General features: G+C 53.9%; 4 protein-coding genes across 5 annotated transcripts in view; 1 reads left to right on the plus strand and 3 right to left on the minus strand.

Annotated features, from left to right (window-relative positions):
* The window catches only part of LOC122385415 (transcriptional coactivator YAP1-like), a 34,394-nt gene extending 25,134 nt beyond the window's left edge, over positions 1-9,260 (plus strand). The window contains exons 5-7 of the mRNA XM_043373660.1: positions 2,718-2,979; positions 6,568-6,698; positions 6,928-9,260. Of these exons, the coding sequence (XP_043229595.1) occupies positions 2,718-2,979; positions 6,568-6,698; positions 6,928-7,023 (489 nt within the window). The 3' untranslated portion in view covers positions 7,024-9,260. The remainder of the gene's footprint in view (positions 1-2,717; positions 2,980-6,567; positions 6,699-6,927) is intronic.
* Positions 345-955, minus strand: LOC122385416. The gene is made up of 2 exons (XM_043373661.1): positions 629-955; positions 345-515 (listed from the first exon to the last, which is right to left on the minus strand). Exons 1-2 carry the CDS (start codon positions 953-955, stop codon positions 345-347), a joined length of 498 nt encoding a protein of 165 aa, XP_043229596.1.
* Positions 9,261-12,013: 2,753 nt separating the features above from the next.
* Positions 12,014-16,502, minus strand: LOC122385417 (phosphatidylinositol 4-phosphate 5-kinase type-1 alpha-like). 2 transcript variants are annotated; one of them, XM_043373662.1, is made up of 6 exons: positions 16,375-16,502; positions 16,073-16,178; positions 14,730-15,918; positions 14,022-14,166; positions 12,773-13,158; positions 12,014-12,503 (listed from the first exon to the last, which is right to left on the minus strand). In XM_043373662.1, exons 2-6 carry the CDS (start codon positions 16,077-16,079, stop codon positions 12,410-12,412), a joined length of 1,821 nt encoding a protein of 606 aa, XP_043229597.1. In that variant the 5' UTR covers positions 16,080-16,178; positions 16,375-16,502; the 3' UTR covers positions 12,014-12,409. The 2 variants fall into 2 exon arrangements, with proteins under 2 accessions (XP_043229597.1, XP_043229598.1); XM_043373663.1 differs by having other exon boundaries at positions 12,014-12,528; positions 16,375-16,500.
* Positions 16,503-17,629: 1,127 nt separating this feature from the next.
* LOC122385451 (serine/threonine-protein kinase DDB_G0283821-like) overlaps positions 17,630-22,245 on the minus strand; it is a 72,280-nt gene continuing 67,664 nt past the window's right edge. Inside the window, exon 7 of the mRNA XM_043373745.1 lies at positions 17,630-20,724. Coding sequence (XP_043229680.1) covers positions 18,303-20,724 — 2,422 coding nt within the window. The 3' untranslated portion in view covers positions 17,630-18,302. The remainder of the gene's footprint in view (positions 20,725-22,245) is intronic.

Consider the following 22,245-nt stretch of genomic DNA (forward strand, 5'->3'; position numbering starts at 1 on the left):
CTCTTCAGCTGAACCGCCACCTCCGTTACTCCGCTGCTTGGCAGCCGGGACCCGTTGACGGCCATTACAGTCACGCCGCACCGTCTCCAGCTCGCGCAGCACGACTCGTGGATGATGGTGCAGCTGCAGCCCGAGTCGATAACAGCCACTCTGCGCTGCCCATTCACCAGCAGCTGCACCGTCGGTAGCGCGCCTCTTACTCTTGGGCTGCCCGAGAGGAGGTTGGCGCAGACACCGCCTCTCCTGACGCGTTTCCCGGCATCCGTTCCGGGCAGCGTGCCGCGGCGTGTCCTGGCTGCTCGCACCGGAAACAGATGATGTCCGCTCTCCTCTCCGCCCGGCAGTCACGAGCGAAGTGACCGGCTCGACCGCAGCGGTAACACCGTGATGACGCCGGCGTGTGGCGGGAACGGGCCGGCGCAGCGGCGGCAGCGGCTGCAGCGACGGCATTCTCTGCCATCAGCGCCCGAGCCCGCTCCACCAGCTCGGCCAGCGTCAGGCTCTCCATGCGGCAGCCGGCCCTCAAGGTATGCCTCGCCGCATCCGGGAGACCGGCCACGAAGCCGCACATCAGCGCCGTGTCGCCGAGCCCGCCGAACAGGGAGGCCAGCCGCCGCGGGTCTGCCAGGTAGACGTCGACGCTCTCGCCGACACGAAGTCTTCTCGCCGTGAACTCCTCGTACGCCTGGAACTTATCCACAGCGAACGCCCGCAGCAGGGCAGCTTTGACGGCAGAGTACTGCAGCTTCTCCTCGGGCTTCAGCTGCTGGTAGACGCTGAAGGCTCCGCCGGTCAACCGCAGGGGGACGACGGTTTGAATGTCGGACACTCCGCGCAGCTGACAGACGAGCTCCGTCTTATCCAGCCACTCTTCCACAGAGGCGTTACCGCCATCGAACTCGGGGATTAGCCGCATGTCCAGCGCCGAACTTGCCACAGCGCTTTCCTGTGACATGGTTGCCGAAATAGCTTGTAGTAATGCAAAAAGTCCAGTACACTCAGATGCCTCTATTCACACCCGTACCCGCTCGTGTCCCGGAGCGCACTGCCCGGCTTCACCACATTAGCCTAGATCATACCTCTGTACACGTCATATCACGTCATATCACGTCATTCTGAACCCTAGACAAAGGCTGATCAATTTCTCCCTCCGCCGACTCACCGTCGCCATAAGACCCTGGCTCGCAATACGACGCGCACCATCATCGCTCGAACCACGCAATGACTAAGACACAGACTACATGTCAACACACGCTGCAGCTGATGGTCCACTGATCCGACCACCCCCGACCGACGCGACCGGGCCGGACGGACCAAATCCGACTGGTTCCGATCGGTTGTGCTGTTCAGGAAATAGAACAGCCAAAGAAGTGCTGAAGTTGTGAAGGGCTACACATGAGGTGTTCAGGCAATAGGAGCTGGTAGAGACTCAAACAGAAGAGGGCAGACTGACACCGGACTGGGCGGCCTACTCAGGTAGCCTGTTGCGCCGTCAGCTCATTGTTCGTCAGACGAGAGTAACGGTCAGCCGGTCATGTCTCTATTCGGGGGCACCGACTGGAAGTGAAACCAGTCCATACTTACGCGAGCCCAGTGGACCCTCACACCCGACCGGCTCAGCCGGGCGTTCTGAGTCGACAAAGCTCGGCCTCCGTTCTATGTACTGAATGGTCAGCGCTGTGTACTCAGTCGTCAAACCACCAGACCGACAAAGTCTCTGACAATCTGCTTAGCGTGGCCGGGGCCCGGGACGGGGGCGGGGGACGTAGTGATATAGTCAGAAAGTCCGCTGACACACCCAGGCCAATGCTCCCTCCGGTGTGGACGGGATAATGGGCCCGCCGCCCAAAGAGAGCCCCGCTTTTCGACGTAGAGCTGAGAGCTTTGGCAGGCTCAGCTGATGCGATGCGAAGAGAAAAAACGCGCTCATCCGATCTTTGTGCCGCCATTATGGTGTTAGTTCTGCCATGGGTTAATGTCAGTACGGTTAGAAACGCTTATTTTGGACAGGTCACCATGTGTGTCACCCGACGCCCAGTGTCATCTCTTCCTTCTGTGTCGCTTCCCGGAGAGGAAACGACACACTTCCCCACAACTGTAGGCGCTATGATGAAGCTGTACCATCTGCGCCGACACTCTGTAGGACCCATCTGTTGTCGGCGCCGTCTGATGCCAGACTCTGACCTCTCACCCTCTCTCCCTCTCTCCCTCCCCTCCCTCTCTGCCTGTCTCACAGCTGGCGCCAGCGTGGTGGTCGCCCGTCCTCGCCAGTTGATGCCCCCCTCCTTTCATCCAGTTCGGTGACTCACACCCCGGCCTCGTCTGTTTATGTTGGACGCCGGCGGAAGTGAACTGGCGCAGCAGCCCGGTGCCCGGTCGCCCAGTTTGGCTCGTTCATGTCAGCCGGCTCTGTTTTGTCTGGGCCGGTTCTATAAACGGTAACGGTTTGCTTGGCGGTGGCCTACCCGACTTTTGTGTGTTATTTGAAGGACGGGTGATTGTGTGATAGTTCCGGGTGCGTTGACCGTTCACGATTAGCTAATAGCCAATGTTTAAAATCTGTAAACTTAGCCTCCCTTTTATACATCACAGCACTGTTCATAGCTCATCCCTGTCAATTTGCCTTGCCGACTCCCTATCACTGCTCGGTTCGACATTATCCCTGTGTCGTGTATCTACCGACCCTGCTGACCTCCCCTCCCTTTGTTTCCCCTTAGCTGGGAGGCGAGCAGCGGCCGGCCGGTGCAGCCGGAGACGAGGACGCTTCCGGAGCCCTGCGACACCCCCTGCTAGCCGAGGGAGCGGCCAAGTCGGCCGCGCTCGATCCTTTCCTGGCCGGATCGGGTGCCGCGGCCGACTACCACAGCCGGCAGGAGTCGGCAGACAGCGGCGTGGGGCTCAACTCGACGGGCAGTCTGCCGCGCACCCCGGACAACCTGCTAAGCACCGCCGTCGACGACCCCATGGACGCTGCCGACGGTGGGTGTCGAGAGGGGAGAGAAGAGGGAGAGACTGGACGCTGGTGACGGTTGGTGCTGCTAGGCCCTAGTAGCACCAACCGTCACCAGCGTCCAGCGTCCCTAGCAGCTAGGGGAAGAGTGTGAGGAGACAGGGGAAGTGGAAGGAGACGTCATGGACCCTGGGGTTCTGGGTGTTGAGAGGGGGACGTGGTACAAAATTGGGCATGGAAGGGGAACCTGGTGAAGACTGCTGACAGGCAGTAAGGAGGTGACTGGAGAATTAATGAACTAAGGCTACGGTGGATGAAGGCGAGACGAGGGGATGAAAGGGGGTGGAGGGAGGGCAAAAACTACATCACCACTCCCGACGATCAGTCGAGCTTCAGTAGAACACGAGGACTGACTGAAGAGAGATTGAGCCGACGGCCAGGGCAGATGAGGCGATAGGGATGCAGAAGGATAGAGTAACTGGAGCGATACTGTCGGAAATCGTCACATCTACCGTAGGAAGGGTGCCGCTCCAAAACAATGCGTCATATTTGCCGATTCATGCGGTGCATGATGATGCCAAGTGATGACGATGAAAATGCACCTGGCATTTTTGTATTTTAGGTAAACAATACTGGTTGACGTGAACAAATCATTGTGGGTAATAATAGCACAGTATGAATCATGAAAGGAAAGACAAGTACTACGAATGGGATTGACGTGATCTTTCGGTATCAATATGTCACGCAATAGTCATCTTTGGTCCTTTTATACTAGCATACACGTCACGAAGAACCCGTGTTTTGGTCCAGTGGTGACGCATCTTCCCAACATCACGATATTCGTGTTGGTATTTGTAGCTATCAATAGGTGCAACCCCAGCTTTGTATCGGTTTCCGTCATATCCCATCATTTCTCCGTCTGAGTCAGCGGTGAGTAGAAGTACCACATTAGCTGTGGTTTGGTTTCTCAGTCTGGTGGGCTGGCTCTGTGTCTGTCTTGACGGGAACTCCTCAGCGCCGTGGCGTGCCGGTTGAGTGTGGTTCCACCGCAGCTCTCTGGTACCCTGAGATCGGGGTGTGTCTGTCTTGGTGCCCCCGGTGGACCGATGAACCGCTGACTCACTGAGTGCAGCAGTAAGGCGCAACAGGAGATGAGTCTGTGCAGTGAGGTATCACGTCACATGAGTCGTAGGGTGGGGCTGTCGACTATTGCGCTACGCTGCATGTTCATACAGAGCTGCACCCTGACACACCGCACACACTCCCAATACCACACAACCCAACTCAACACAACACAGCACAGCACAACACACACAACACACACAGCACACACCTCAACATCACGTGTTTGTTGTTGCCCTGCTAGCGGCACGTGCAATGTGTATCAGTGGCCCCCCGTCACCGGCCGCCGCCGCGCCGCCGCGGTGATCTGTTTAGTCTGACGTCGTACGGCTGAGCAGGACGCCGCTGACGCCAGCTCCGTCATCACTACTGCATCAGTCCGACGGCACTCACCGCGCAGAGGCTACTAGCGCCCGTGTAGAGGTTATAATCGGTGCTCGATGACGTAAGGGGTCGCTGGGATCGAGCAGAGCTCAAAGGTTGGGGGGGGGGGGGATTTATACAGTGTGAAAACAGCGCAGTTGCAGTGGAGTCGTTGTGGACGGATCATTTATCCATCAGGACGGCATCGTGATTGTGTCGTCATGGGAAAAAGACTGGCGGAAAAGGTAGATTCGAAGGGAAACACGGAGTCCGGAAACACAAAGCCACTGAAGGCCAGGGTCGTTGTTGACTGCTGTGTTGGAGGGTGGGCTCTCAAGGGTGCACGGAACCGTCACATCTCTGTGCTGCTGATCGATACACGTGGCGTGCGCTACCTCCCCGTACCTTTCCTCGTGCCGCCCCCCCCCCCCTCCATTCTGCCTCTGCCTCCTCTTGCCCTGTCTCTTTCCCAGTCGCCCGCCACCTCTGTTCGGCGGCCCGACCCTCTCGGGCTGTTTACATTGGAGGCATCAACAGAACGCCCTGCGTCATGAGTGTGACTGTGCCGGGCCGTTCGGCCTCAGCTATGCGGCCGGGGTGTGGCCCCAGGCAGTTACAAGGACGGCTCTGGACATGCCGACAGCGGGGTCATAGTCTGTTTATTTTCGGCGGGTACTCTGGATTAGAGATTGCAATCCCGGGATCGGGATCCCGGGATCCCGGCGGGATTTTAATCCCGATCCCGATCCCGAAATTCCGCCAATCCCGGGATCCCGAAAAGAATCAGTTTTCACCTTAAAAAGAATGCAGCCGCTGCACGAGTCTTGTTTACACTGTTTATTGTGCTGCGTGACATAAAGCAGATAAACTATTTAGCTGGCACCCCGTATTGGCCGTCCACAATCGACCGTGTTGGTAGCTCTCGGTATCACCCACAGCGGTTAAGCCGCTTAAATACGTACGAAAAAGGTCCCGAAAGCCAAAAAAAAAAAATGCAGCATCAGCGCTGCAACATCTTTATCAGGATCACAGATCGTTCAGCGATTCTGACTTGCCCGTCCGTGGCCGGAACAAAGGAGGTCATCAAGACAGTGTTTGAGCTCGTGTCGCAGAAAGATGTTACAGATGTCACGCAAGTGACGGCACAGCTCACTGATTCAGACGTTGAAGACGGTAGAGTGGAGCTCTCCCAGTCAGTGACTCTGCTCTCAAAGCGACTTTCGAGCAAATTCTGAGAGACATTAATGATGAAAGCGGAACCGGAAGGAGGTAAAGTGACCAAGCGACGTTTTGAAAACACTGTGAAATAGGGAGCTGCCAAAGTTGGCGTACACTGGTTGCCCGTAGTTGCGGCGCCCGCCACGGGCGGCGCTGGCCCGGCGAGCGGCGGTGACCTGACCGCTCGCCGGGTCAGTCTGGGCGCGTGCTGGACTGACGGAACCGGAACGGAAAGCCAACATGTACAATGCTCCAACATGGCAATGGCTTAAAACTGTCGCGCTAACTACGAGTAGCGTAGACGAAGAGTGAGTGAGGCGTGGATGTGCTGGAACCTGTCTAGTAAACGATCTGGTCGACGCACATATTTATGAAGGCCAATTGGGAATAAATGCTAATGCTAATCAAATCGAAACGTTTTATTCGCAAATTCAATCGTTTTTAATGCAAATGACATGGTCTAAGGATGGCTTTTGGTTGCCTCTTTGTTTGTGGTAAGCTTAAAGACGCAAAATATGTCAGTAGGAAATCACTCTTACGACATTTAGTGACAATGCCGGGATCCCGGGATCCCGGGATCCCGAAATAAAAACTTTCGGGATCCCGGGATTGGCAAAACGTTCCGGGATTGCAATCTCTACTCTGGATACAGTGAGCCGTTTTCGGATGTTATTCATGTTGTTATTATTTGGTCTGGATGAGAACCAACGCTACCCTTCCTTCAGAGTTACTTTGACCCATGGTGTCCCTGTGCTTGTGTGATACATCATACACAGAAAGGTTTGTCGTCTGTGAATTAGCCTGTTCATAGACCTCTGTACACCATGGTGTACAGAGGTCTATGGCCTGTTATACGTCCAAAGCGTTCTGAATGGCTGTCTCTGACCGATGTTTGTCTTCTTTACGTGTTTCAGACCCGTCCAGCCTGCAGCTGCCACCCGGAGACCCCGGCTCCGGTCCCGCCGCCATGATGGATGCCCCCGACATCGCCCAGCTCGGTGGCGAAAACATGGACTCGGACGAGCTCATGCCGAGCATACAGCAGGTGAGAATCAATGTTTAGAGACGAGGTGGAGGTTGAATGCAGCCTCAGCCACGAATATTAGTGGGTGAAGGATGTTTGACTGTGCGTAGAAGGCAACCTTGCGAGTAAGCAGAGTAAGCAATATGTAAGCAATCGCCGCTGATTTCTTGATCGTGTAGCTGTTAGATCCTTGTTTGCCTTTTGAGTTGAGATCGTTGACTGAGCTGTTTTGTTCCCCCGTCACTTGCAGCTGGACGGCGAGGGTCTCATGTCCAACGAGTTCCTCAATGACGTCACCTCCATCATCGACGCCAACCGACTGGAGAACGGCCACACCTGGCTCTGAAGGCGACTCACCGCGCCGACACCTGGACAGGTGGCGCTACCGTGCAGTGCAGACAGCACAGGTGGCGCTGCTGTTGCGGTACATTCGACAAAGACGATGCCGCTGTCGGTGAAGGGCCACAGGCAGCTCAAGTGAGGCCCAGAGTTGCCAGCCGGCCAGTGCTCGGAGATGACACCCTATTCAGGTGTCGCGGAACTGTCTGCCAGAGTAGTGAGAGCAGCGCGAACCGCACGGCGCGCCAGGACTTGGACTGTGGTCTCAGTGCATTTCATCCACGGCTTCGGTGGACATTGCGCGTTTTTATGCGTTTATTCTTGTGTTTATTTGTTTTTCGTTTTGTCCCGAGTTAGCCCTTGTTTGCGCTGTACGTCGGATGAATGTGACCGTTTTGCGCGGAAGCATGGAAGAGATAACGCGACTACACGATGAAATTCAAGACTTATCTCGCACCTTTTGCCGTAGAAGCGGGGTGAAAAAACAAGCGAGACTTGGACAGTATTGCGAATGAAATGCGTCGCAATCAAGTGTGATGGATTCTTAGACGGTGACAGCTGCTGGGCTGCTAGAGACGGTGACGTGCTGCAGTGTTTGACGTTATTGCCCTGTGTTTGTTGCCATCTGTTTGTGAGCCCTTCTGGATGATAAAGCCTGTCCCTTGCTTTGCCCGGGCGGGACCCAGCTTCGTGATTCGATCGCATAGTTTGTCAATTCTAGGCGGAGGACAGGTAACGCGTGAAATTCTATGCATCGTTAAAGCTCATCCAGTGTTCTGGAAATATTCGAATCGGGAGAGCCGTATATCTTTTGGATACATTTATGACTGAAGTTCCTGAAGGGTTTGTGTGTGCGGCTAGAGAATTGGCTGCTAGGTCAATCATGTCAATCAAAACCTCTTGTCCTGGAGGCCTTTCCAGAGCTGCCTTGTGGCGCGGCGCCGGCGCCGCCGGCCGCCGGTGTTGTGTTTTGGCTTGTTGGCCGTGTTTGTGACGCCGTTATCGGGCAGCGAGTGCTATTGAGGATCTCTGTTGGATTTTGGAACTGAAGAGCGCTTCCGCGGTCATCCGATTGTGAGCGGGGAGGGCGCTCCATCTGTCTCTGTGTGGACTGCACACTGTGTGTGGCAGGGGATGAGAGGGGGGAAGGGGCGTCTAGGAGAGTGTCTGAGCTAAAATTCCGCCGTCCCCAGTGGCTCGATGTGTCTAGGACTGGTTCCGTCGGAAGAAGGGTCGGGCTCTATCGCATCATTTTCTTTCCAGCTACTGACAGTCCTGACGTGAAAGCGAGTGACGTAAAGATTTGTGCACTGAAGTGGCCTTCAATGTTGGAGGATGTGACGTTTGTCTAAAAGGTTTTGTTTTTATAATTAGTCAGCAGTTCATGTTGCGTTGCATCCTTAGCTTGCTGACTCGCAAGCTTTTTGAGATTGCAAACTGCGTTTTGGGTTAATCCCTCGGTATTGCGACAATATCTTGATGACTTGAGTGACTTCTTTTGGCTTATTGACATTGCTCCTTGACAGCCATTTTACTTAATGTTTTAACAATGCAGCTTTCAGCTCTGCCATCATTATCTGGCTGACCAAGAATCACTTTTTCTGTGTGTTGCACCAACTGCTATTTGCTCGTTCTGTTCACACCAAACCAAATCATGCTCCCTTACTAGCCGTCCAGAGAGTTCAGAGTGCCTTTGAAGGTGGACCATCATGATCGTATCAAATGATAATGCCATGTAACATCCAGAAGAACTTTTCCAACCCTGCTCGCGGACTGTACGAGTCTGAAGAGTAAACGCGGAGGTTTCCCGTCGTTCCTACCACTGAACCAGCCCAATCACCGCTGTGGGCCTCTGCTGCCTCCCAGCATCCTACCACCGTGTCTGTGCTAACTCACTGCTAACTCACTGAGTGTACACCCGCTCACTCACTCTCAACTCGTCTCCTCACTCCACTCTCACTCCGCCCTACTTCCGCCGTCTGTGTGTCTGTGAGTGCCCGCCGTCCGCTGCGGTCCGTCCCGGGCGTCAGATGTGTGTCCGGTCCTTGGTGACTGATGTGATGATGTGGAACCGGCACCTGCCGGAGGCTGCAGCTAAGCTGGGACGCTGTGCGTATCCGCCGGACGCGCAGCCGATGCCATATTTGGTGAGCGAGTGACGCTGCGTGTGTGTGAGATGTGCTCATCTGATCTGTTGACAATAAGGAGGACTGTACATAATACACACACTGGGAGGCGTGACTATCGCGATGTCTTACATATGGAGATGATGATGTGTATGGGTAACGCTTACGACCAAACGCTATACCGTATTAGAGCGAATCGTATCCATAGGCGGCGGAACGATTTGAGACAAGGGGGGGGGGCACCAGCTCAAGGAGCCAAACCTAGGGTACGGGGACCCGCAGTTGCTTCTGTACACGAACCCCAACTCTAGCCGTCTGTCCTGTCCAGTAACAACTGATGATATTGATATCGACTGCTGGTCCCTGTACAAGAGCAGCTGAGGTTTCCTGTGAGTGCCCTCTGACAGTTTATCGTTGTTTCCTGTGAGGGTGCTGGCCGGGACAATTTACTCAGGGTCGCTGTACAGTAGCAACTGCGGGTCCCCGTACCCCCAAATCCTGTTTTCTCATCGGATTTAGGCCATTTATTTTTCGTCACAGCCCTGACACGATGATTTTTTTTTTTTTTTACTAAACGAAAATGGCAGTTCACCCCCGTATGTGTGGTTAACTTTAAGCTGATCCTCAAGTACCTATGTGTTTGTCTCTTCCTTATTCTCGTTTGATAAATTCCATTAATCCTACATGTATCAAATTACCAAGAAGCCATCGCAGTACTAATCAGTGGCGAATCCCAGGGGGGAGGTCACATGGGTCATGACTTTGGGCCTGGGGTCACCACATGCCTGCCAGGAGCACCACAGGCCTGACAGCCGACAGGGGCACCACAGGCCCGCCAGGGGTACCACAGGCCTAGCAGGGGCACCACGGGCCTGTCAGTGGCACCACAGGCCTGTCAGGAGCACCATATCGGCCTAGCAAAAGCACTACAGGTCTTCCAGGGGCACCACAGACCTGTCAGGGGCACGAGGCCTGCCAGGGGTACTATCGGCTTCGCAGGGGAACCACCGGCCTCGCAAGGGCACCATGGGCCTGTCAAGGGCATCACAAGCCTGTCGTTGGCACTTTAGGATTGTCAGGGGCACCACAAACCTGTCAAGGGCACCTGCGTTCTAACAGGGGCATCACAGGCTCGCCAGGGGCACCACAGACCTGCCAAGGCCCAGGGACACCACAGGCCTAGCAAGGACACCACAGGCCTGTCAGGGGCACCACGGGCCTGTCGGGGCCCATGGGCACCTAAGTCATGTGCAGGGCCCACCGTGGGCTTGTCAGGGGGTAGGGTAGGTAGGTACCACAGTCTTTCCAGGGGCACCAGCGGCCTAGCAGGGGCACCAGTCATCACACGACTAACCAAAAATAAAGAAAATAAAAAAACTGAAAATAGGGCACCACCAAAATTAATTGGCCGAAATCCGTTGAGGTTTTAATTTTGGGTATAGGTAGGGGCACCACTTCGATTCATGACCCTCCCCTTGGAGCTTTCCCGAATCCGCCCGTGGTACTAATAGGGGAGAGTGGGGAAAGATGCCCAGGGTTTTACTATGTCATATATTATTCGAAAATGACGATCGGAAAGCAAAAACTTGTAGTTTCAACGGAAGCCTACAACATTTTTCTCCAAAAATACCACACTTTCGTGCTTGAAATATGATAACTTTTTTTGCTATTAAGCATTTTCCTGAAGAAGTGAAAGGGGGCATCTTACCCCACAGGGTGGGAAAGACGCCCCTGGCGTTGGGTAAGATGCCCCCTGCACTATAAGTGACATAAATGGGCACGTGAATCGCCTGAACGAATCAGTAGTCCCTTCGGGCCTGCAGTAGACACCAAACGTCATCGTAAGGGCCCTCAAAAGTAGTCGTAAGGGGCTTCAGAGGTCATCGTTAGGGCCATCATAGTCCAGCGCGGCCAAACAAGCCTCCGTGGTGGCGTTCGGAGACCACTGTGGGGCCCTTATAGGTCTTCATGATGCTTGAGGGCCCTCGAGCCCATCGTGGGGACCTCAGATGCCAGCGCGGCCCGTGGAGCCAACGTGGGAGCCCTCAAAGGATGTCGTGAGGGGTCCTGGAGCCAATAATGTGGCCCACAGAGGCCGTCGTAAGGGCTCTCAGAGTCAGATGCCGCCCAAAAAGTCGCTGTGTGGGCCGAGAGACCGGCATGGGGAGCACCCGACCGTACTGGACTCTCAATAGTCCCAGATCGGCTTTTGTCTCTCATCACAGGTATGTAATAAATGATTTGACGGGCTGCTTGAAGGACAGCCTACGGATTTAGGGGGGCGTCTTTCCCCATCAGGACAGGGGGCATCTTACACCAAGGTACCGAGGTAACATTAAATCAGTACAATTTGTTAGCCATAAAACTACACCCTGAAACAAACTGTTTGGGACACAGCACACGCATGTTAATTTATCACGACTATGGCAAGGGACGCAAAAATTATCTACTTTCTTTGATATCTACAATGTTTTGACACCAAAATATTTTTTGAAAGCAGCAAATAAAAAGCATGCAATCTCCAGCCAGCCGTTGCCCAACTGAGCCTCGCAAATTTTTGTGCAGTTAACAAGGCAGGCTTCCGCTTTACGCTAAGAACATTAATTTCCAGGTTCGATTCTTTGTTTCGCCGCTAGAGGGGGTGGGGCGTCTTTCCCACCCTGGGCATCTTACCCCACTCTCCCCTACATCAACTTTAAGGGGGCACCTTGCTATTGGTGCCCCCTTGCAGAATTCAAGGGGGGGCACGGTGCCCCGGTGCCCCCCCGTTCCGCCGCCTATGATCGTATCGTATTCATCCACAGGGAAGCCGAAGGCACGACCGGGACAAAATCTGAGATCGAAGTCTGTACTTGAAAAACGCGTCGCCGCTACAGTCGTATTTCCCTGGTATTCGAGTAGTTAAATAACCGACAAACATGCACACCATGCCATACATGTGGTTATTTTCAACATATGCGGTAGGTAGGTACGGTGAGTTTCGAATGCATCAATACAGCTGCAACTGCCAGCTGGCGCGCAGCTGATACAGCTGACGCTCTCCAGAGCAGCTGCCGCTGCGACAAAGACGATTCAGAAGACGGCGCACTTCGCGAGCAGCCCACACGAACACAGTACGTCCATGAATCTATCACTGGCACGATGAGTAGACTGACTACCCCGACCCACTTGTAATGGAAACGGCTTCCAGTGCCTCGATAAAACTTGTTCGGTTGAAAATGACGCGATCTCATATCACAGCACATTGCTCACGAGGTTCTGAGGTCGTCATGACGATCCCGGTGCCGCCTTGCTGACCACTGCCGGCAACCTCAGCCGCTCCTTGACCTCCGACTTCGGCTGGGACGGAACGCTTCCCTCTCTGCAACCATCAGAGGAAAAACCACCTGCTTCAATCAGACGGCAATTTATTGGAAGGCATCGACGCTTTACCACATTTTATTTGGGCGGAACGTGCCTCAATTAGGTGCAGGAAAGATCGAGTTTTTAACAGTGCACTCGCTTACAGATGAGCTTAGAATTATCGAAGTAACTATGTATTCGTACAAAAAATACTATAAAAACATCTATCGTAGCATACAGCTGCATATCTGGCGGCATATTTATCCATCCATGCTCCAGTGTACTTACGAGCTCCGCTTGGCTCCCGAGTCGGCGGCGGCGGCGGCGCTGCCGTCTCCGACAGAGCTGGTGACCGCTGCCGGGTCCTGGTAGAGTCCCGGTGGGTGGGTGACCACCACGGACCCACTGGCCTCTACCTCCGGCAGCGGCGCCGGCTCCTCAGAGCCCGCCGGGTACAGCGAGGTAGCCATCTCGGCGTCGAGCGAGGCGCGCGGGTCGGCCGCCGCCGGTGGTGGGGTTTGTGAGGGACCCGACTCGGCTTTGGCTGAGGCAGGACGGGCAGGCACTGGGACGGATACCGCAGGCTGTTCGGGACCCTTCCGGAACACTCGGTGGGTGATGAAGTCGCTAAACCTTACCGCGTAAAAGTCGGGCGGCTGGACCGATACCTCACTCTGTGGGAGCAGAGAAGAAGAAAACGGTCACCGATCTGGTGGAAACAACAAAATAAATCCCTTCATTTAGGGCGATTGGTCCTTGAGCAACAGGGCACCTAAACGGTGATCACGACAGTCATTCATAAATAAGCTATAGAGACTGCAGTGTTTCACATAAGCGTAACACCTCAAAGGACGGAGACTGCATCTACGCACAGGAACAAATCTTTGGAGACCGCAGCTACTGACAGAAAGGGAGCACCGATTAAAAAGGTGATTCTAACTATAATAGAGATCAACTGATGCTTCATAGGGGTAGAAGTAAGAGCCTAATAAAAACATGATGTTTTGATCATACGGCGAGCTTGAGTTGTCGAGCTTGGAGCTTCCAGTCAAGCTAGTGTCCGTAAAATATGGTTACTTTTGGATATGTTCCCGATGAATGGAATACAGAAAATACCAAATGGCGATATTGGGGGCTTCCTGAAATATTAACTTTGAGAAGTGACAAAGTAAACTGATTCCGTCCAATCGCCAGCACAGAAACAGCACTAAAAGAGACGTAGACTGCATTTTTGGCAGCGGGTAACACCGCCGAGAGTGCACGGAATCCACTTCAATGCCAAAACCATTTAAAAGCGGTGGTATTTCTTATTATTTATAGTCACCGTGGTATTTCTCTCATCGAATCCCTTGGTCACTGACCTACTTAATTGTCCTCGAGCACTTATCATGGTGTCGCAAATGCAAAGCTGGCTGAAAGTCTAGTGGTGGTAAAAAAGACTGCGACGCTTACCAGCAGACTAACACCACGCCTTAAACTAAATCGAAACCATCGATCATCTGACTATTCCCAATGCAGGACTGCCTGTGGAACTCACAATATCGGCTGAATGTATGCAGAGCGACTTCATGAAGTGCTCGGCGATCTTCTTGATGCCATAGTCCTGCAGGATGTCTATGATGCCCATGTAGATAACGAGACGGTCTCCATTTTCCTCGAACGCCGGTATCCCACCGCATGGTCTGTGGAGAGAGAGAGAGAGAGAGAGAGAGAGAGAGAGAGAGAGAGAGAGAGAGAGAGAGAGAGAGAGAGAGAGAGAGAGAGAGAGAGAGAGAGAGAGAGAGAGAGAGAGAGAGAGAGAGAGAGAGAGAGAGAGAGAGAGAGAGAGAGAGAGAGAGAGAGAGAGAGAGAGAGAGAGAGAGAGAGAGAGAGAGAGAGAGAGAGAGAGAGAGAGAGAGAGAGAGAGAGAGAGAGAGAGAGAGAGAGAGAGAGAGAGAGAGAGAGAGAGAGAGAGAGAGAGAGAGAGAGAGAGAGAGAGAGAGAGAGAGAGAGAGAGAGAGAGAGAGAGAGAGAGAGAGAGAGAGAGAGAGAGAGAGAGAGAGAGAGAGAGAGAGAGAGAGAGAGAGAGAGAGAGAGAGAGAAGGGGAGATTTGATGACATCGAGATATAATTCGATTAAAATAAAGCTCGTGTCGTTGCTCAGTAGTTGAGTTAAGATAAGGGATGTTAGACGTTGCGACTTCAAGTGAACTATTCGGTGATATGTTATGGATGTATAATAACAATAAAATAATAATTTACTTACAGCGTGATCTCCGCCAGTTTCCGGATGAGCCGTCGGGAGCAGCAGTTGGGCGCGTGACAGTTGTGGCGCATGTGGATCTCGCAATAGGACTCCTCGGCGGTGACGGCGCGGCTGCGACGCTGCGTGGTCTGCGTGGTCGACGCCACCAGATCCGACGTCATGTCCTTTCGGATCGCCAGCAGCAGGCTGTAGTCCATGATGTCGAAACTCTGCAGCACCAGGACGTCTCGCTGCAGCGTCTTGGACACGATGCTGTACACGTCGGGCTCCAGCAGCAGGCCGTTGGGGTACACCTCGATGAAGTCCAGGTCCTTCAGTGTCGGCACGCTGGTTCCGACTGTACCGGCACCGGCGCCGTCCGCCCGGTAACAGCGGTGGTACCGAGAGCCCTTCAGGTCGAACTTGTGATCCACCAGGCCCGGTCGGATGATGTTGTTCATGATGACTAACCTCATGACACATGTGTACCTCTTGACGACGAACAGACCATAGAAACGAGGTAGGAAGGTGCTTGGGTTCTGGTGAATGTTCATGTAGTATTCTGGCAACAGCTCTTGCAGAAACTGGGCCTCCTTCTTTGTGACCGTCTTCAGCACGAAGTCTCTGTCTGGCGTCACGTAGAAGATGCTGCCACTGGCTCCTGCGTTCACTACCATGGTCAGCTTCTCCTCACACAACGACGCACGCATCACGTCATCTCGAACGTTGAACAGCTTCCGAAAGTGCGCAAACGCCATCGGCGCGTACGCCTTGAGTGTGAACGACTCGATACCCGAAGTGACACGATTTAGTACGGAAGGGTTGAACTGGATGATCTCGATGAAGAAGAAGTCGTGAAAGAGTAGATCTCGGATCTCCTGCGTGGCTGTCTGTGTGAGAGCTACGTCGATACCTAGCTGAAAGGAGGGGATCAGACGGTTGGCCCAGTCGTACTGGTCCGGTGTGACGATGTTCTTCTTGGGTCGCTTTTTGATCACCTTTTTGAGCGTGGATCGGCGCCGGTTGCGCCTGCCGCCATGACCTCCGGCTGATCGGGACAGCTGCGGGTCGAGGGCAGAGGTGGTGGTCGATTCGGCCGTACCGGTGGCCGCCGCAGCCTCCCCCTCGGTCGCCTCGAGGCCCAGACGACTGCCGATCAGCTCGAGGATTTCGTCATCATCCAGACGAACCAGCTCCTTTTCGTGCTTACCTGACGCAAAGGATGTGTAAAACATAGAGTCAGCATGCTGATGCCAAGCGTCCGTGCAGCCTCAAACCTCAAAGCGCTCATTTATATTGTTTATGAAAAGACATATACGACTCGTACGTAAACGTAACGTAGTATTTAAATGCATACTACATACCTTTCATGTTTCCATGTGTTTCGGTTGTTTCAACCTAATGTTGAAGCGACGAATACGTCGCTGGCTGTGCTACCAGTCGGTCGCAAGACGCCGTCTTATTTCAACACTGTAAGATATATAGTTATCGCTTCACCATTAAGAATGTTTCATCAAATATATGCACTTCTATAACGTCCTTAGCATTAACGCAGTCCAGCATTGCTAGCTGAACGAAACGGTGCAGACTGTGATTGCGGAGCAATCAATTCAGCACAAACAACTAGCACTAACTGAATACGGGGCAAATACCAATGGCACGGTACCTTTCCCGTTGGAAATAAACCTTATTTTATTTACGTTAAATTATATGACTCAGGTTTCGACAACAACGGCGCGAAAAGAAGGTCATTGTCACATCTTGTCGTGACTCCACATTGTCAAGCCACATTGTGAGATAATACGACGGAGACGGCAGTCGTTCTTTATTCCTCGCACGTTCCATCGTGGCCACAGATCTCGCCTCGTAAAAGTTGTCATCTTTTCCCTCCCGGAACCAAGTATGAAAACGACCTCACATGCCGCACTGTATCGTCTGTTCGAGCCCAGCTACAAATGTCACTCAGAATGCGATAGGCCAGACGATGGTCGCATACGGTGCTGTCCGCCCACAAAAATGGGCATGCGATTGGAATAAAGACGTGGTGACATGGGATTCCGTACCTGAATATCATAGGGATGAAGAATGAGAGATGTGCCTTATATGAGAAATGTCTCATGTTCCTACCTCTGCAGGCATGTTTGTGTTTAGAAGTGGTTTGCTGCAGTTTGGAATGAAGCGATCACATAACATTGATGGTATGCAACGGGCATGTCATGTTTTCCGATTTAAGTCAGATTCTGAATGCATGCTGGCATGTATGTACTGATAGGGGACTGATAGCATGATAACATCAAGCATGATAAATGAACAGAATGACGAATAATACTACAAATAACTTCGAAGTAAAGAATTGTTTTATGCGTCAAATGATAAAAGCAATACCTACCTATCATTTGAAAAACGATAGGTTTGTTATATCTTTTAAATCATAAAATCAAATGCCATTCAAGATTTTGCATTTTTGCAACAACCAGGTAGTAAAGTGGAACACTACCTGTTCTATTATGTGACCTCACCTGGCCTTTTAATGGTACCCAAAACTGTCACCATTTATAGCCATAGGTACTTCGTAAATAATCATTCAAAGGTCTTGCACGGTGTCATCGTCTTACATAACGTCGCTCTTTTTCCACATTACATTCAGACCTATGCATATGTAAGCGTAGCGTATAAATTCTAAATTAGGTCATCTAAGCTCCTTAACGTCTTACGCTGTCATCAACCCCCCCCCCCCCCCTCTGCTATTTTACAGCGAAAGGACCAGGAGAATTTGAGAAAAGAGTTTATAAAACACTAGCTTTAAGATCGTTTCATGGAAGGAAGGTACGACTACGCAATACGAGTGTAAGCTTACGAATGTTAAACGGTTCCTCCCAGAATAGAATCATCGCGAGTTCTCAGCAGAGTAGATAAAAACATATGTTTCGTGGTTTATTATTTACAAAGACAAACATCGCTTCGCTTTGCGGCCAATATCCTCACAGACTCATTCATCATCAATCATCTGGATCAACGGACTATTACATAACTCAAAGAGCATGACGAGGGAAACAATGCAAAATTCGCAATTATATAGCACTAAATTGCAATGAGGGGAGAGTTATAATTGCATCAAAATAAAATACGCATCTATATGCACAGAAGGCTTTACAGTTAAGTCATGGAACAGAGCGAGCCAAATTCATACAGCATTACCAAACAACCACATCATAACCATCAACATAATCATCACCACGAGTAGTTCAATGACCGCATTAAACACGGTGAGACCAGCCCCTCACTAACTCGGCACCACGTCTCTACACTCGCGCACACTTTGTGCGGGACATCACAGACGTCAGACGCTTCGCACGTGCCAATGACGTCACAAGAGCGGCCGCACAACTGACGCAGCGCAGACACGATGTTCGCGGGCGCCACACGAACCCCGTGCGGCCGCCGCGAGGCACTCACTGATTCCCAGTGCTGAGGAGAGAGACACTGCATCACTGTTCACACTGGATTGGGACACAGTTGAGGCCGCCTCAATGGAAGCGGTGGGTGGGACACTTCGGCGGGAGATACACCTGACCCCGGATCACCACCGCACCGTCACAGCTCCCCCATGTCAGTCAGTTTGGCCGCCAGGCCAACAATATTGGGACTGGACTGGCGCCGCTTCCGCGAGTCGCCAGCCATCGAGTGGAACTTCTCGAAGGCTCGGGCCACGGAGCCACTGCAGAGCGCGCCCCACGGCTGTGCGGCGCTGAACGGCTCCGAGACGACGCTGTGCGAGCGGCCGCGCTGTCGCAGCTTGGCCAGCTCGAGCTGTGCCAGCTGCTGGCTCTGCGAGCGCGGCCGGCCCGAGGAGCGGGTGCTCACCACGGGTTTGAGCTCGGTGGCCTGGTCGGAGGCCGCCTCCTCCCAGCTGAGCACGCAGTACGACTCGCTGCCCGCCTCGCTGGAGATCTCGCTGCTCCCCAGGTCGGAGGAGAGTGAGCTGCAGCGCCGGTAACAGCCGGCCGAGCTCTTCCGCGACGGCACGTCCGTCTCGGCGAACGCCACCGATCGCTTCTCGTCGGTATCGGTGCGTCCGCGCTCGGCGCGCTGCACTCGTTCTCTCCTGGCGCGGACGTCTTCATCGGTGGGCGAGCGGGCCAGTCCGACACTCGGCGGAGGAACGCTGCTGTGACGACGTGACGGAGCAGCATCGGCGCGCTGCCCGCGCTCGAACACATCGCGTAGCGTGGTGACGACCGGTGTAGGCAGAGGTTCGACGCGTTCCCAGCGCGGCGCGCCGTCACTCTGTACAGCAGTCAGCAGCGCTGAGTCCGTGTTGATGCCCCGGTCTCGGGTGGGCACCGTGTCTGTGTTCACACTGCGCTCAGTGGTGACAGAAGCGGAGCCCTGTCGGCGCCGGCGCGGCTCGGCGCCCGGCTCCGGACTGGAGGAGGCCGGGCGCCGCCAGCGCTGCGGGCTTTCCGGCTCCGGCCGGCGCCAGGACACACTCGTCTCGGTCGACCGGTCCAGGTACGGCTCTATCCTCCGCTCCGGAGAAACGGAGGAGTTGCGAGAGCCTGTCTCCATGTTAGTAGTGGAGGAATCCTCAGGTGGACTGGAGTCCTGTGATTGTGTAGGTTCCTCCACTATGACTTCACTTGTTAAGGCGGGTTTGTTTTTCGCGTTCATCTCGCTGTCTGAAGTGTCCTGACGGGACTCTGGGCAGTCCATCGATACCGGCTCAGACGTGACCGTCTGTGTATCGGTGCTCTCAGTCTCTGGACTCTGGGTCTGAAGAGACTCAGACAAGGAGTCATTTTCGTTTAAAGGCTTCTCGGAGGACTGATAGCTATCAATTGTCTTCTCTTCTTCTTCTTCTCCAGTAAACACGTCATCGTCTTTTGCCTGTTGGCTCTCAGACGTGTTCCAGACATTTTCCTGACTGCTGCCTGGGCTTGATTCCTTGCTTCCCTTGGACTTTGGTCGAAGCTTTTCTATCCGTTCTGAAAGGGTCTCGTCTGATCCACCCTTGGTCGAGCTGCGTCCGCTGCGATTCGAGTCGCGAGACCGGGACCTCTCTATTCTCGGTCGGCGCACGCCAAGATGAGAGGAGTTGGCTGCCTTGTTCTCCTTCTCATCATCGTAATCAGTATCTCTCAGTTTGCGCCACTTGAGATCCGAATCTCTGAAGCGATCGTTGTAAAGCCTGGTGAACACGTCTTGTTCATCATCGCTGATGATCTCCACAATGATCATGTTCTTGCCCTCGTCAACCGGCGGTGCTGAGAGCTCTCGACGACCGTGAGAGTCGCGGCGTCGCTCAGTCCTCGGGCATGGCTCCAGGTCCTCGCGTGTCGAGTGCGAGCGACGGCGCGTCTCACGCTTCTGCTGCTCCTCGTCCTTCTCAGAGCGAGAATCGATCTGAAGACTGCTCCGTCTGCCTGTGCTCTTCTTGTTCCGTCGCAGCGATGCGCGGAAGTCGGTGGGCTCTGCGGAGGGTGGTGACGTCTTCTTCTTGCCGCGCAGGCTGCAGTGGCGGACGAACGGCTGCCCGGTGGTGTTGAGGCTCTGACTGCTGCCCAGTCCAGCCACCACTTGGCTCTGGTACTGGTCCCGCACCTTGAATGAGCCCATCCGCTCCATGGGCGGCGGTAGAGGTGTACCGAGGGGACAGTTGAGTCCAGCGGCGCGCCACGGAGGCCTGCTCCCGAGCACCTCTGACGAGCGCGACACCCCACCAGCCAGAACCGTGCGTGCCAGACGCTCTCGAGACTTAGACAGACCGAACTTGAGGTCACAGAGCCGCTCACGCGACTTGGAGATGTTCTTCTTGAGGTGGCTGTTCGAGACTTTCTCGCAGAGGACCTCTCGGCTCTTGGAGGCCGAGCGGCGCAGGGTGCGCACGCTGTCCTGGCTGCCGAAACCGTCGCTGAGGATGGACTGGGAGCTGCCGTGGACGGACGGTACTCGCGGTGCGGGCTCCGGCTGCTGCAGCCACGGGTGCATCAGCGACTGGCGCGCGCTCAGACGGCCCCTGCGAACAAAGACACGAACGGTCAGCTTCTGCCGAATTACAAAACAATCGCTAGTTGACTGCAATCGTTGAAACGCACGCTTTCAGTTGAGTCAGGAGCAGGGCGGTGTGTGTGGGCCGTAGGGACTATGGAAGGTTCGGTTGTGACAAGCTCCATGACTCAGATCAGAGTACTAACTGGCAGATACACTATCAAATCGACGCGATTTTTCATAGCATCATCTATGAGCTCCCCTGTAGGCCACATTAAAAGATTGCGCTAGCGTTATCAGTGGCAATATGTGATGATATATTACGGCTCACTGGTGTGCAAAAGGTGGCAAAGCCGAGTATATAGGGCAATGAAAAACCCCGTATGGCGTTGTATTGATTGCTTAATAGGATAAGACCTACACCATCGTCATCAATGTCATGTTTTACGGCAAACGACACAGGTTATAGAGTAGCATCATCTGGTGGAATGGCCGTCGTTAAAAACGCATAAGGTATAGTTCTGGCCAAATCCATCTGTTTATCTTCACGGTCGCATGTCAATAGTGTGTTGCTGCCCCACACTAGGAAGCAACTCCTGAAAAGCATGCTGCATAAAGACCTCAACTGTATGCCTTATGCATAGCAGAACGCTGACATTTCTGTCCAGCGTGAGGTGTGGGGTCCACCCAGCTCCCAGTAGCGGCAGCATGCAGCGGCGGCCCGTCGGCCAGTCCGCTCCGTCTCCCTCCCCCCGAGCACAGACGCGAGCAAGGTCAACCTCTGCTCGAGCCGCCTCCAACGGACGTCGGACTGGTGCCGGCGCGATTCAAACGGAACGCTGAGACAGAGGAAGATTTCTCACACGGCGCTTCAACAAAGGAGCTGTGAGTATGCAAAGTTATAAGAACTTTATGCTTGAGGACCTCTGAAATTGATTTAGAAGGCTAGTCTAAATTGAAAAAGACGGACATGCTAAAAAGACCTAATTATTTTCCGGAACTTAAATAAAACGAAGTGAACAAGTAACCGACTTGTCGAAGCTACAAACTTTGGACAGAGCTCATGTTCGGTCAGTACTCAGTAGTCCGACAGTGTGCGGGTTTAGTGTGGGGTTCTCCTGTCCGCTCCTGTATGACGTGACACGACCCACACGTGTATTGTACACGGCGCATGTGTACGGCACGTGCCGCGTGGCCGCTAATCCGACACTGGGCGGCACACCCAGTCCGGGAGCGCTGTGCGCCGCGGCGTGTTTCATGTGGAGCCGGTCGACAGGCGGTCGACACTCCCCACCTTCACGGCACGCCGGAAACGAGCCGGTGGGCGGACCGGGCGAGCCCCACCGGGCGACAGCGGACTGCGTGACAAATTTGACGGGGGCGGAGACGCACCTCTCTAAATGCAGAGCACGGCGCGAAGGTCAGGGCGGCGCGGAGGGGGAGGGCCGGCGCCGCGCGCGTCACCGCAGTGTGCGGACGTTCTGCGCCGCTCCCATACAGCTGTCAGGAAGGGTGGTGCATGAGGACTGACCCTGCCGACCGCGGCGCC

This window comes from Amphibalanus amphitrite, unplaced genomic scaffold (genome assembly GCF_019059575.1).
Source record: "Amphibalanus amphitrite isolate SeventyFive unplaced genomic scaffold, NRLGWU_Aamphi_draft 000219F_arrow, whole genome shotgun sequence".
Lineage (NCBI taxonomy): Eukaryota > Metazoa > Arthropoda > Thecostraca > Balanomorpha > Balanidae > Amphibalanus > Amphibalanus amphitrite.